This window comes from Heterobasidion irregulare, assembly GCF_000320585.1.
Source record: "Heterobasidion irregulare TC 32-1 unplaced genomic scaffold scaffold_01, whole genome shotgun sequence".
In the NCBI taxonomy this organism is placed as follows: domain Eukaryota; kingdom Fungi; phylum Basidiomycota; class Agaricomycetes; order Russulales; family Bondarzewiaceae; genus Heterobasidion; species Heterobasidion irregulare.
The window spans coordinates 1,847,130-1,860,309 of record NW_009258197.1 but is presented as its reverse complement, the minus strand read 5'-3'; the positions used below and the strand labels follow the sequence as shown (position 1 = coordinate 1,860,309).

General features: G+C 49.4%; 6 protein-coding genes across 6 annotated transcripts; 4 read left to right on the top strand and 2 right to left on the bottom strand.

The window, feature by feature from the left end:
- Positions 1–64: 64 nt before the first annotated feature.
- On the bottom strand, positions 65–2,234 carry HETIRDRAFT_468970 (uncharacterized protein; the record flags this gene model as incomplete). The annotated part of the gene is made up of 1 exon (XM_009542782.1): positions 65–2,234. The coding sequence occupies one exon, from the start codon at positions 2,232–2,234 to the stop codon at positions 147–149; it is 2,088 nt and encodes a 695-aa protein (XP_009541077.1). The 3' UTR covers positions 65–146.
- Positions 2,235–2,300: 66 nt separating this feature from the next.
- HETIRDRAFT_377909 (uncharacterized protein) lies at positions 2,301–4,321 on the top strand. Its single transcript, XM_009542781.1, has 10 exons — positions 2,301–2,429; positions 2,478–2,605; positions 2,663–2,766; positions 2,819–2,910; positions 2,965–3,173; positions 3,229–3,372; positions 3,422–3,554; positions 3,608–3,710; positions 3,768–3,928; positions 3,983–4,321. The coding sequence occupies exons 1-10, from the start codon at positions 2,326–2,328 to the stop codon at positions 4,152–4,154; spliced, it is 1,350 nt and encodes a 449-aa protein (XP_009541076.1). The 5' UTR covers positions 2,301–2,325; the 3' UTR covers positions 4,155–4,321.
- HETIRDRAFT_431581 (uncharacterized protein) lies at positions 3,324–8,626 on the bottom strand (the record flags this gene model as incomplete). Its single annotated transcript, XM_009542780.1, has 13 exons — positions 3,324–3,369; positions 3,420–3,554; positions 3,608–3,710; positions 3,768–3,928; positions 3,983–4,490; positions 4,543–4,658; positions 4,718–4,899; positions 4,956–5,464; positions 5,518–7,149; positions 7,206–7,336; positions 7,389–7,615; positions 7,668–7,690; positions 7,739–8,626. 9 exons carry the CDS (start codon positions 8,624–8,626, stop codon positions 4,446–4,448), a joined length of 3,753 nt encoding a protein of 1,250 aa, XP_009541075.1. The 3' UTR covers positions 3,324–3,369; positions 3,420–3,554; positions 3,608–3,710; positions 3,768–3,928; positions 3,983–4,445.
- A 477-nt stretch (positions 8,627–9,103) lies between these two features.
- Positions 9,104–10,688, top strand: HETIRDRAFT_166666 (uncharacterized protein; the record flags this gene model as incomplete). The annotated part of the gene is made up of 12 exons (XM_009542779.1): positions 9,104–9,190; positions 9,241–9,405; positions 9,455–9,466; positions 9,525–9,549; positions 9,604–9,714; positions 9,766–9,809; positions 9,870–10,016; positions 10,068–10,181; positions 10,235–10,261; positions 10,329–10,461; positions 10,518–10,554; positions 10,613–10,688. 12 exons carry the CDS (start codon positions 9,104–9,106, stop codon positions 10,686–10,688), a joined length of 978 nt encoding a protein of 325 aa, XP_009541074.1.
- A 254-nt stretch (positions 10,689–10,942) lies between these two features.
- On the top strand, positions 10,943–11,337 carry HETIRDRAFT_166665 (uncharacterized protein; the record flags this gene model as incomplete). Its single annotated transcript, XM_009542778.1, has 2 exons — positions 10,943–11,212; positions 11,269–11,337. 2 exons carry the CDS (start codon positions 10,943–10,945, stop codon positions 11,335–11,337), a joined length of 339 nt encoding a protein of 112 aa, XP_009541073.1.
- A 385-nt stretch (positions 11,338–11,722) lies between these two features.
- HETIRDRAFT_166664 (uncharacterized protein) lies at positions 11,723–12,853 on the top strand (the record flags this gene model as incomplete). The annotated part of the gene is made up of 4 exons (XM_009542777.1): positions 11,723–12,187; positions 12,247–12,430; positions 12,479–12,696; positions 12,749–12,853. The coding sequence occupies 4 exons, from the start codon at positions 11,723–11,725 to the stop codon at positions 12,851–12,853; spliced, it is 972 nt and encodes a 323-aa protein (XP_009541072.1).
- Between the last annotated feature and the right edge of the window lie 327 nt (positions 12,854–13,180).

Genomic DNA, 13,180 nt, shown 5'->3' with positions numbered 1-13,180 from the left:
TCACGTGCTCTGCCTCGGAGTAACTTCTACTAAACTGACCTTCACAGTTAAGTTACGACAATGATAGCAGTTATACGGTTTCATAGCCGGGTGGGGATTTCGAACAAGTACACCGTACATGGTTAATACTGTAGCCGAGTCCAAACTCATGCCGCAACCTTCATTCCAACATCGATAAGCAACTTCAGCGCCTCTGCGGTAGGTCTGAACACTCCTGGATTCTCCGTATTATCCTTCAGAGCCTTCACAAGGGCCTTGGAGAGACGATTCATCTCATCCATCTCTGTCAAGGCTCTCCGTGACCTTTCATCTAAGTTGAAAAGACAATTGCGAACGCATACTACCCCTCGGTGAACCAATCCTGGATCTGCGCGAATATCATCGACCTGTTCTTCATTGGAAGACATTCCATCGGGGTCAATGAGTTGGGTGAAAGTACGCAGCACTCGGTGTCGTTCGTTTTCCAAGTCACGAAGGGCACGACATGCGGCGGGAGAAGCGGTCAAGGTCGCAAGTGTACCTGATGCAGCAAGTCGCGTTGGAAGGTCGTCGACATCCGACAATGCAAGCAAGATGTGTAGTTTAGACTTCGCATTCTCGGTGGCACTGTCTCCGCCTGAGTACCTTTCAAAAACCTCGTCTGATCCTGCCACGAGATTACATATTAATTCCGTGGCCGCCCGTCGTACAAGAGTGTGGTCTTCCAGAACCAAGAATTCTATCTTAGCAAGAAGACTATCAGCTTTGGAAACACGGCTCGCTGCTTCAGCACTGTGAGACGAGATATTGGTCAAAGCCATCATTGCTTCAAAGCGTTGTAGGAGTGTCGAGGATGGGTGTACAAGCAGAGCGGTGAACGGTCGAATAGAATCGTATATAGCGCCTTCATCTGGTCCAAAAACCTGTACAGGCGAAGCTGTAATAGCAAGTTTCGCTAATGCCTGAATAGCTTCGAGGTCGGCTTGCTCCAAACCGTTGATTGTCTGTTGTGAGCCAGACGAGGATGTCGAGGACAAGGACCCACGGATGAAAAGTGACAAAGATTTGGCTCCTCCGCTCTGTAATATCTTGCCTCTATTCTCCTTGTCTTCAATTAGGTTCAAAAAGGCCTTGCTCGCAACGATCCGAACTCCTCGACTATCAGTGACCCGGATAGCGGTTGTCAAAACAGCCAAGCCGCCGCCCTGGACCAGCTTCCTCCCTCGACGTTTAACGCATTCGTCATCTTCCAACGGATCTAAGGTGATATCCTCGAGCTTCTGCGATGACCCTGCCCCAGCCTTCGCCATTCGTCGTAATTTCTCCATTTGGGTATCCTCATTGGAAAGGCGAGGCTGATAGGCACAAATGTTGGAAATGATGATGGCCACACCATACAGAAGAGCGAAAGCAGGATCATGTGGAGTTCTGGAAGAATTTTTCTTGGAAGAAGGGATAAGAGAGAAAAGTCGAGACAAGAAGGCGGGATCATTGGATAACGTCTCCTTGACTGCTGGCTCCACGCTCATGTACGCCAAACCTTCGACTGCGTCGCCAATAGAGTTCGCGTCGCCGTCGATCACTAGGCCTTTCATTAAAGTCACTAGATCCTCGTCTACCGCAGGCGAGCCCTTCTGCACTTCCGAGATGACAGAAGCATCGTTGGACGTACCCCGAGAAAGCTTGACAACCGCGATGGCTGCCGCTGACCGGAGGGTTTTATCCTGCGTTTGACGCAACGACGAGTACAGCCATTGGACGCAATCAGAGGGTAGCACCGCCCGACAAGCCTTGTGTCCACTAGCCTGCGAGAGAAGATGAGCAGCCTCCCTTGCCACAGTGTCAGATGGGTAAAGATCGAGTATATCGGAGATAGATGTGAAGATGGAATCTTGCTGGAAGATGGTGGAGGCGCATTGCCAATCGACTTGAAAAAGAGCAGAGAGAAACGATAGTCCAACAATGACCTCCCCTTCAGTAGGTTCTGCAAGATGAGATTCTACTATCGGAAGGAACGTTGCGACCAACGATTGGGTTGCACGATCATCCTGTTCATCTTTAGGGGTTGGAGAAGACGTGCGCACTCCTTGGCAGAAAGAGGAGAGCACCAAATAAGCTTTGGAGCGGAAAGACGGAAGTTGGGAAGGAAGAAATGCTGGAATTATATATGATAGCTCATCAGGAAGGTTTGGACTTTTGCCATGAGGTTTCGGAGAGGTGCTGGAGGCGGGATTATGGTCGAGTTCGGAGGTCATGGTGACGTCCAGAGCGCATGATAACCAAATGTACTCTTGTTTGTTGACCGACTTTTTCCCGCTCACATCGCCATTCAACAAACCCCACAAAATGAAGCATGAAAAGAAGGCTAGTTTCGCTATTCGATCAGGAGATAATATTCTTCTGCGACTGCCAACTGGCGAGATCAGGAGCGTCAAACTAGACAAAGACTCGTGCGTCTATTATGATATTATATACAATGCTTGCTGACGAACGGAAAGGACGATAAATCTAGGAAAATTTGGGTCATTCTACGCGAATGCTCTCATCGACCAGCCTTACGGCTTATCGCATGAAATCGTTGACAAACAGCTTAGAGTACTGCTGCCTCGGACTATGAGTGAAATCGGTGAGGAGTAAGCCAGCTTAGAAATGCTCAGGAGGGAAGCTAACGCCTTTAGAGCAGAGGACACGGAAGCCACCAACGAGCTCATAAATGACGGACAATTCGTCCAGCCATTGACAGGCATCGAGATTGAGGCTTTGAAACAATCAGGCGTGCATGCTTCCGTACAGATGTTTCCAGGCATTGGACTTTTTCAAATCTCACACCAAATCGCAGGACATCATCAACAAGCAGATAGAAATGCACGCAAATTACTCTTTGAAGACAGAGTATAGCAAAGACAAGTACAAGAAGCGTAAGGAGGCAAAGTATGTACATTGTCTCTTTGCACGCATCGGTGTACTAAGGCTGCAGGGCGAAAGATTTTCAAGATCATTCATCACCATCGAACCTACCCTCTTCAACGTTTGTGAATATTGGTACAATAAAGACCATAGCCGTATTCGCGATATCCGCGTGGACACGCTCTCTCAAATAGTGAACATGGCAAATATTCGACCCGGAGGTCGATATCTGGCAGTAGACGATGCTTCTGGGATGGTCGTCTCAGCAATATTGGAGCGTCTAGGCGGTAAGCTCTCATCTTGGGCTGGGTGAATCTAACGCTCATCGTCACCTTGAAATAGGAAATGGTCGGTTGATCACCGTCTGTGATGTCGACTCTCCACCAGCGTATCCGGTCATGGCCCAAATGAACTTTCCCAAAGAACATGTATCATCAACTCTGTCGTCACTAAACTGGGTGACGGCAGAGAAAGAATATGTACCTGGTTGGTCTCAACAGCTTACCCTAGGTTTACAATAGTTGATTATATACAGTCATGGCTCCTGTCGAGCCTACGGACAGTCAATATAGGTCAGAAAAGCACAAAACGCGCCTCAGCAAACGGAAGGCTCTTTCGGACACGCTATCGAGCACTCGGGAAGAGTTGTTCTCTGGGGGATTTGAAGGGTAATCGTATCTTTGCAGTGTCTGCACTTACGAATGCTGACTTTGATCCGCAGACTTGTCGTTGCTAGCGAGTACGATCCGTTCTCTATAATTGAAAGGCTAGTCCTGTATCTTGGTGGTTCTGCGTCTTTGGTAGTATACAGTCCACATCTTCAGGTAATTCTCATGTCACATCAATTTGAATGAGCTGATGCCTTTATTTTACTCGAGTAGATACTGTCTGATTTGCAGAACAAACTGCGAGAAAATCCCCAGTACCTTGCACCCAGCGTAACGGAAAGCTGGCTTCGTCGCTATCAGGTGCTACCAGGACGAACACACCCAACAATGAGTACAACTGGGTCAGGAGGATACCTTTTACATGCGATAAAAGTGTATGTAGGGCACGTTGATCTGTGTCATCATGATTGTAAAATTTTATTTTTTAGATACGATGATCCTGCTGCAATGCCCGTAGAGATGCATCGTCGTCCAAAAGTGAGGAAAACAGGCCCATCACCCGCGTCTGAAGGCGAAGTCGGGCCAAATGCGACGTCAGCAGATCTTGAGGGGGAAGGACCATCGAGTAGCGGGGAAGTCAATGAACCACATAAGGAGTAATAGGTATGATCATGGTAGGTACTCAAATGTTCAATTGTACCAGGTACGTTGGTCAGTTTGGTCTGGCCAAAAAGCACAGACGTCATCGCAGGCGGCGTTACAAGTACTGGTCTGTGCCCCACATGAGTGCAATTGCTTTAGAGGGTACACTCGAAATTCCCTTCCGTATCCATCGAAAGTGTGCTGGATTTGTGGTGACTCTTTCAGACAAACTCTACAGTCCTGCTTGCAGCCTGTCTAGAGGGAACATATGTTCATGGGTAAACCCAACCCACAAACAGCACCAGGTGGTCATGCAATTTGTGTGGCTGCTTCCGGGAACAAAGCTGTAAACATCTAGCGGAGGTATTAGCGCGAAGGACGGTAGTATAACTGAAAAAATTTGAACCTCATCGAGCACTGTATACATAATGTGCTGATTCAATCGCCGATTCTGAAGAACGGCAAATATCCGTCGTGCTCCACGACGGGCGTTTGAGCGCCCTATCATGTTAGCAGCCAAGTCTGTGGCACGGCATTAAGTTCTCGATAACATTTTGAGAGAATGCATTAATAAAGCATACCAGGAATCAGAGCCGACAGCTTTCGATTCGCTTCGTCCCGTGTGCGAAGCTTCTCTTCCGAAGAACGAGGCGTTGAGGACAGCCTTAGACGTCCGCCAGGCCACATTGAATCACGGACCATGTTGATGAAGCCCATGATATGTGGCTCATCCAAAAACGTGCTGACGATTTCCCGAAATTTCCTGTGTGATGAGATGCATTAATTTAACTTACGCAAACGGGAACGAGCCAGCCTGACCTTTCCACAGTACTCCCCAAAACCTGCTGCAGGATGATCACAATGGCTTGTCGGCGAAGCCAATTGTTCTTCTTTTTGAGCTCGAAGATAGCAAGAAGAAGGTCGCATATTGGGGCTGAAAAGGTTGAGGAACTCGTCTCTCCATCGAGAGGCCGGAGATCACCAGAGATTTGTAAGAGGGTGTCCTCGGATGCCGTTTTCCCGGAAGCCTTTAGAGCCTGTGCAACTGCGTCTTCGTCAGTTATGGCACTTCCCACAATCCCTGCTAGCTCGGCAGCCTGTCGCGTCAAGCGCTGAATCATAACATCTAACATCGACGGCCCGAAGAACATGTCATCGATGCTCTCTGCAACTGAATGATACATCGTGCGCACAAGGTCCTTTCCGGGAAATGCAGGTGAAGATTTAGAAGAAGTGGCTTTGGGCTCAGGTACGATAAAAGGCGAATTGCGAGATAGAAAGGCTTGCAGCTCTTCTGATTCACAAGCTGCGGGGATAAGGATCATGTTCTGTGCGTTGAACCCCGTCAACTCGGTCCAGGGGAATGGAAGTGACAGCTCACCTGAAGATATTTCTCCAAGGCCGTTCGACGAGTGTCAAGAAAACTGCCAGAAAGCGCAGTGACCAGTCGTTTCCCGGGAAAATCCAAGTTCCTGATGAATGCATATCGCTCTCTCAGCTTATTATGCATGTTCAGAAATTCGTTGTATCGCCTCGCCACAGCCCAGCTTGAGGCAACACTACCGTCGAGGGCGAGCTGTTTGATGTCGACAAGATACCGAACGACTGATTTGCCACCCTCCTCGGCTACTATCGAATTGGTAATGAATAACTTCGTCCGGTCTGGAATGAGGCGGTTAGCAATCTCCTGCTGCTCGTATTGTGTGCGCTGGAAGGTTAATTCCCGTATCTCTCTATTCATCGCAGATTGCGACTTGCGGAGAAGTCGAATCTCCTGCATGTCACCGGTCAACTCTGCCTTCTTGATCAACGTATCGAGCATGACATCCTGTGATTGTAGAGCCGATATCTTGGCCGAGAGGCGATTTATCTCGTGCGATAATCGGAGGTCCCCTGGCTCCGCGAGCTGGAGAGAGTCTAGTCTGGCTTCAGTAGACTCGTCTTCTTTCTCATCGTCAAGCTCGGTACCAGTCAGAGGATCGTTGTGATTGACCTCTAAAGACATCTGCAACTCGTAGGGGTCGGATGAAGAGTCGAACAATCCACCTTTAGGAGGCATGAATAGGCGTCGTCTGTCTTGCTGATTATCGAGAGCGATGATATCTGTCAATGCGGCTTGAATGGCTTCAACTGTAGATTGGCTTTCGCGGGTATCTTTCGTCCGGTCATCGGGATCATCAAAAAGCGGGGCGCGAGAAGAAGGAGAAGAAGAATCTCCAATGGGAGACATGAGAACATCAAGGCTATTGGTCGGGAGGCGACCAGGTGGTGTAGGGGGTGGCGCCTCAAAAGGAGGGGAGTGAGGGGGTCTTTGGTCTGAACGAGAGGAAGAATGGGAGCCGCCGAGAAGTGAATAGAGAGATGGTAATGATTCTGAACGTTGCATTGGAGGTGGCGCGTTGGGCGAGGGGAGGCCGTGATGACCAGGTTCAAGTATATTTTCCCTGCTGCCGGACGATGCCTCTCGGTGGCGGCGAGCGCCCGGTGGCATATGAGAGGAAGAAGCTGCTTTCCAACTAGCATTGATGTCCTCAACAACACGAAACCATAACTCAGACCTTTCAAAGTCCTCAAAGTCCTGTTCCATATTCTGCTCGACTTGCTTTTGTGCGAGCATGACGCTTCGACGAGCCTTCCGTTCCATTGGAGGAGAAGGTGTCGTCTCGTGCAAGACAAACGCACGGATAGCGGAAGAATGTTTAGGGGATATAGCCGCCAGAGCGGGGTGAGGGGTGAGACCCGAGAAGTAGAGCTCGTAGATCATGGATATATCCTCCTTCGCTGACGCTGTGTGAGAAGGGTCTTGAATTGGATCGTCGTCGTCGTCCGATGTTCCAGATCCGACTGACTCAAGCGGATTTTTGAAACTTTCCACTGTGAGCCAGAATTGGACGAGAAGTGAGCGATTTCGGCGGTCCATGAATTCCATGAAATATGAGAGGGAGCTTGGGTTGCCCAAGATATCGCGTAGATTCAAGCGTGATATAGCTGAAGACTCTGCGGAGAACTGATGCTATGTCGGTGTCCTTGAGAAGTTGTTAACAGCTATTAATGTTTAGAGGAACGTACTGAATCATCATGCCCTCCTAGAATTGCAATTCTTGCTTCCGCTTTGCGTTTAGCAGTGTAGAGTCTATCCAAAAAAGCGACGATATCCTCAGTCTTCTGACCGTTGATCCAGTCATCCTTCTCGTGATTTGCTGGAGGTTCAGAAATGAGCACCAGAGCATGCGTGGTTCAGAGTACACATACCTAGAAGTCCCCTTGTTCGTCGAATTTCTCCCATGATATCACTCTTTAGCCGCCTTGCATCCAAAAGAGAGGATGTCCTGCTAATACTTCGAAGAAACGATTCAAATTGGCGTGCATCCGTTCGGATGGTAATTGCTTCTGCGGATGAGACCGTCGGCGTCACTAGTCGAGGCGCGGGGCGAGGCAGCTGAGTTTCCAAAATGTTTCGCACCTTGGATATGAGTCGCCTATGAGACACGCTCAAGAAGGAAAATCTGGATACATGAGATCAAAACGTACTGTTGGCGAATGGCTGCCCCCGCCTTGAAATAATGAGCTTGGAATGACGGGTCAAGCATTACTGAACATACCACAGAGTCAATGGTCCTATTCCAGAAGTCGGGATCCCCAAACATATCCATCAAAGGGTACATGACCGAGCAAGCTACGACTTCTCGAACTACGATCTTCAGAGCCTTGCTCCTGGCCTCACGTTCGGGTAGGACGAAGGGTAAGGCCTTGTCGATTAATTGTCGAAGATGGGTCTCCTCCGTTTGCTTTGTGAAGCTTGAGGAGAGATTGCCCACAGCAGGATGAAGCCTCTCGCCGCTTTTGTTGGCATAACGGCTGGCCAGCAATAAATCTAACTCTTCAGATTGTGTCAGTCTTCGTTCTAATCCTGCACCACGAAGAGCCATTTCGGAATCGCGAAACTGCTCTATATGTGCAGTGATCTTGGGAAGGATACGTTTGACCATGATGCTAGATATGTCTAGGGTAGAAAGCCTCACGAGCAAGCAGAGCAGGGAAGCGTGGAGAGTAGACGAGACGGCAGTAGGAAAAGATGGGGACGAAGATATTTCCTTGTACCAGGTTAAAACGAAGTCTCGGACAATCATGATAAGGATATCATTGACAGCAGCTGAGATGGCTGGAGATTCAGGATGGATTGGCGGCAATGTCTGCGGCGGCTTATACGACCATTGCGAACGAGTAAGAACAGCTTGCCAAGCAGCGGGAGTGGAGAAGGCCAGCGGTCGAGCAGGAGGAGGAAGGGGATCGTCGTGTTTCGTCCTTTTTGTGTCTAAGAAGTGGCCCAATGCAATGTTCAATAACAAAAATACAAGTCCTAGTAACAGAATAAGAAGAGGCGAAACCAGCAAAAGAACGATAGGTGAGATGATGATGCGAAAGCCAGCAGGAAGAACAATCGCGAGAAGAGCAATAGACACAAAGGATGTGATACCGATCGACTGCATGATTAGAATTTGTCGAGGACGGCAACAGTAGTGGCCATCGACGACGACGACGACGACAATGGGACAGTCGAAAGTGTGATCCAAGTTTATGAGCGGAGCACTCTCAAAGCAAGTAGGCGTGACACAGACATGTCACACTCAGAAAAGTGGGGTGAACCAGCTAGCCTCTTGAAGTTATTTGCTCAGTAAATATACCCCTGTTCAGACCAGTTTATTGACCCTCGCTATCCGGCTTCACACAAAACTGAAAGGAGTTTGTGACAGCTATGCCGATTTATGGGGTTCCTGACCGCCTTCGGAGTTGCTGGCCGAAGCGCGCCGGGGCCCGCACCGCGTCGAGCGTTCACCTCCACACAAGTAGGAATAAACACCTGTAATACCTCTTTCCTCCAATATCGCTGGCACCCAGATCAGACGCGCTGTTGGACCTTAAGCCTCAGAATTTGGCAGCCATCGCTCTTTTGTTACTCTCGCCTCATGTCTTCAACACCAGTGACTCAGCAATCTCGACCATTATCTACTGCTGAGACCTTTGTCCTGGGCGGACTTGCAGCTTGCATCGCTGTATGTTCAGATTTCTCTTTAGCGAGTACACAATCTAACATAACTTGTAGGTCACATTCTCCAACCCGGCCGAGGTGGCGAAAACGCGTCTGCAACTGCAGGGTGAGCTCGCAAGAGGAGGTGGAAAGAAAGTATACCATAGCGCGCTTGACGTGTTCGCGAAGACATGGAGGAACGAGGGACTACGTGGCCTTCAAAGAGGTCTTCCCCCTGCTGTGAGTGGCAGTCCCTTACATTGTCCATCATATATTGACCGCAACACAGTATGCGTACCAAGTAAGAATTTGGACCACGTTTGATGTTCTGAACAGAAATTCAACCTGTTATTATGAAGATACTGCTCAATGGTTCTCGACTTGGTATGATGACTCTCACGCCACGTTGAATGTCTGTTACTTGACGCTGCGATTCAGGATTCTATGAGCCGTTTCGGCACGCTCTCAATCGTGCAATTGGTCTGTCACCATCTGACCAGTTCCCCATCACTTCCGTCATTGCTGGAGCAGCCAGTGGCGCTGTAGGAGGTCCGTCACGGTGCACTTCCAGTTGAAGCCCCCTATCATCTTTGCGAACAGCGTCCCTTGGAAACCCTTTGTTTTTGGTGAAGGCACGAATGCAGGCGAGTACCTTACGCTATAGGCCAGGTAACATTGTTCAACGGCGTAGTGGTTGACCGCAGGCCTATTCCCCTGCACTTCCTGTTGGCACTCAACATCATTACAAAAACTCGTTCGACGCCCTCAGAACCATATACGGAAAGGAAAAATTTCGTGGTCTGGTACGCGGAATCGATGCTGCCATTTTACGGACAGCTATGGGATCTTCTGTGGGTATTGTCTTTGTTGTCGCTATCTAATGCTGAATGTTCCTTGTCCAGGTACAACTCCCCACATACAATTGGACCAAGAATCAGCTTGTCACACGAGGGATTCTACCCGCAGACAGTATACTGACTTACTTGGCCAGTAGCTCCGTATCTGGTGCTTGTGTCGTGCGTATCTTTCTGATACTACACGAGAGAGAGATCACTAGATTCGCCTATAGCTCGTCATGATGCAACCAGCCGACACTGTGCGTGATCTCTAATGTGTTTCTACATTGGCTGTGCTGTTGTGTTGATTCATTGCATTTCCGAAAGGCCCTTACTCGAGTATACAACCAACCAACACAGCGGTTGCCTAACGGTAGGATTGTAGGCACCCTGTATAGAAATCCGATAGACTGCCTTTGGAAGACGTTCAAGGCAGAGGGGCCTTTTGCGTGGTACAAAGGTGCGTTATTCTGCATGCTTCATTCGATTTGCTGTTCCCTACCTGCACTCTTTCAGGCTCCACAGCACATTTCTTGCGTATCGCGCCACATACGTGAGTGCTTTGCCTGGCTTTGTGTAACGTTCCGTTTGCTCATAAATACGATCACTAGGATAATCACTCTTACTGCTAACGATATGCTCCTTAATTTATACAAGCAGATGCAACACGGGACGGTTCAGTCCTAGTTGCTTCTTGTGCTGGGAGGTGGATAATGAGATCAGAGTCGTCATTATTCCTGCTTGAATGGTCTGGAGCTGGCAGACATCGTGGTATTTCGTGGGGTGCAAAATCGACCTTGAACTGGTCTACACGCAAAACAAATCCGCAGCCGAACCGAGTGAAAAGAAACAAAAACTGACACCTGACGGAGTCGAAACGCCGGCCTTGACTCGACACCGTGGTTCAAATCCGCGAGCGGTCTAAACAGTCCCTATTTGGGATGGCTGCCGTCCCACTGTGGTTGAAACCCGCGAGCGTTGTAAACAATCCTTATTTGGGATGGCTGCCGTCCCTTGACTCGACACTGTGGTTGAAACCCGCGAGCGCTGTAAACAATCCCTATTTGGGATGGCTGCCGTCCCTTTCCCCATATTGTAGGAAGCATCCCGATCGCCAATCCTGCATCACACAGGGACGATCCTCTACGATCCTCCACGATTCATTGCCATCTGGTCCGAGCCACTCCCTCATGTCTCCTCGCGAGCAAGAGGTATGTCATCTTTTCTCGCTTCCTGCATTCACGGAGACTAAACAATCCTTGTTTAGATTCCTTTGTGTCTCGCTGACATGCGCCAGACGAACGTCTTCTCTCTTGATTTCCTGCATTCACAGTGACTCAACAATCCTCATTTTGGTCGCGCGCTCTCATTTCACCCTCATTCTAGAAAGTGTCCCACTTGCAAGGCTCACATTGCACCGGGACGATCTCCTCCAAGAGGACGAGCCACACGGATGCCTTCTCAATAGTAAAAGAGCGCGTCCTTTCGCCCGATTTCTTGCATTCGCAGTGACTCATTTTGGTCGCGCGCCCTCATTCATTATCATTTGCTCATTCTCCCCACCCACCCCCCATGGTGAGATTCTTGTCCATCAACGTATTCGCACGCCAATCGCTCATTCTTGGTCCTTGCGATAGGACACCCAGCGGCGCGAGCTCCTCGCTCAACGACAGTCGAACACAGTAGGCGCTCTCGCACATGCTGCTGAGCCTAAGAAGGTCATGAACGCTGCCGTCCACGCGACCGCGACCTCATCCTCTTCCCTCGCTACACTTGCATCCATCTCCGAGGCGGCCTCTACATCCCGTGAGGCACCGCGATCCGGTTATGGGCTCTACGAAGAACTGGCCAAGCAGGCAGGCCAGCCTTTGGTTACGACTGTGGATGGCAAGCGTCTGGCTGCCCCAGTTCGACCACTTGATGGTGACAAGGCCAGCGCAATGAAGAAACGATTTATGGGTCAGCTCGGGATGGCAGCAAAGTCAACAAATGTCACGCAATTTTTGCACGACGCAGCCGTCGAGGCCCTCAAACCAAAGGACAACGAGAGCCCTAGTACTCGCAACCACCGTGTCCAGACGTTGATTTTGTGGGGTTGCTTTCTCCTTGCTCTCAATATACTCAAGGAAGACCATTGGGCCAGCGACGTTATCCTTGCCTATGCTCCAGGGTTTTTGCGCGCACGGGTGAGCTCGTCCTTTCTTTGAGCTTATTTGTCATCTCATCGTTTGTTTATATGGCACAGGTCCTCGCCGTTCCTGGTCGTTTCTCACAGTTTGTCAAGGCCATCACACTGAATTGCTGGTTCCACGTATTTTTGCACTGTATATTGGTTCACGCACATCAACGAAGAACCATGATTTCGGTGGGACTCTCATTGCTCACCACAGGCAATTTGTATCAAACCCTCAAAGACACTATGGATCAGCGTGAGTGTCGTGGCTCTCATTGATCATTACTCAGCGCACACTTTGTAGTCGTCGTAGAGTTTGCCTTGTCACGCAAGCGGAGGGTGGTACACTATTTCGGGCGGGATGAGGCCATCCTGATGATCGAAGAAGGCCTGCAAAATTTAGTATCCTCCGGATGTCTCATGAAACTACAACTCATAGTTGCCATATGTATATCCTTTATCACTGGGTGCCGGCCAGGGAGTCTATGTCCCACCTTCGAGGAGTACAAAGTTTGCCAACTGGTAATTTCCGCTCACATTTCTCTTTCCAGCTCTTACCTGACAACAATTCTAGTACTGCAAATTAGAGAACCTCCGCTTTCGTCGTCTGCGTGATAGCTCGGCCGAATTTGAGATTACATTAGAGCTGGAAAATTCCAAGGTGCCGCCGCCATGTTGATATTGTGATGCCTGTGTAGTGTAGAGCCAAGCTCTCGGATGATTTTTCATTGTTGACAGCCATCCGTCGCAGGGTCACTAAAAAGGAGAAGAATACCCTACAGCGCACGGCAAATGAGGTGCTGGCTGGTGGAGTACCAAAGGTCATGAGGACTGCGAATGAGCGAAACGATGCACTCAAACAAGTTCGTGAAGATCCCTCTACTATACTCAGTTTGGCTGCCACTCAAGCCAAGCTTACTTGCGATGACAAAGGCAAAGGAGCCATGCCTGCCCCAGTAGTAACCCCAGAGTCTATCCTCCTCCACACTCCTCACGAACTTGGCGA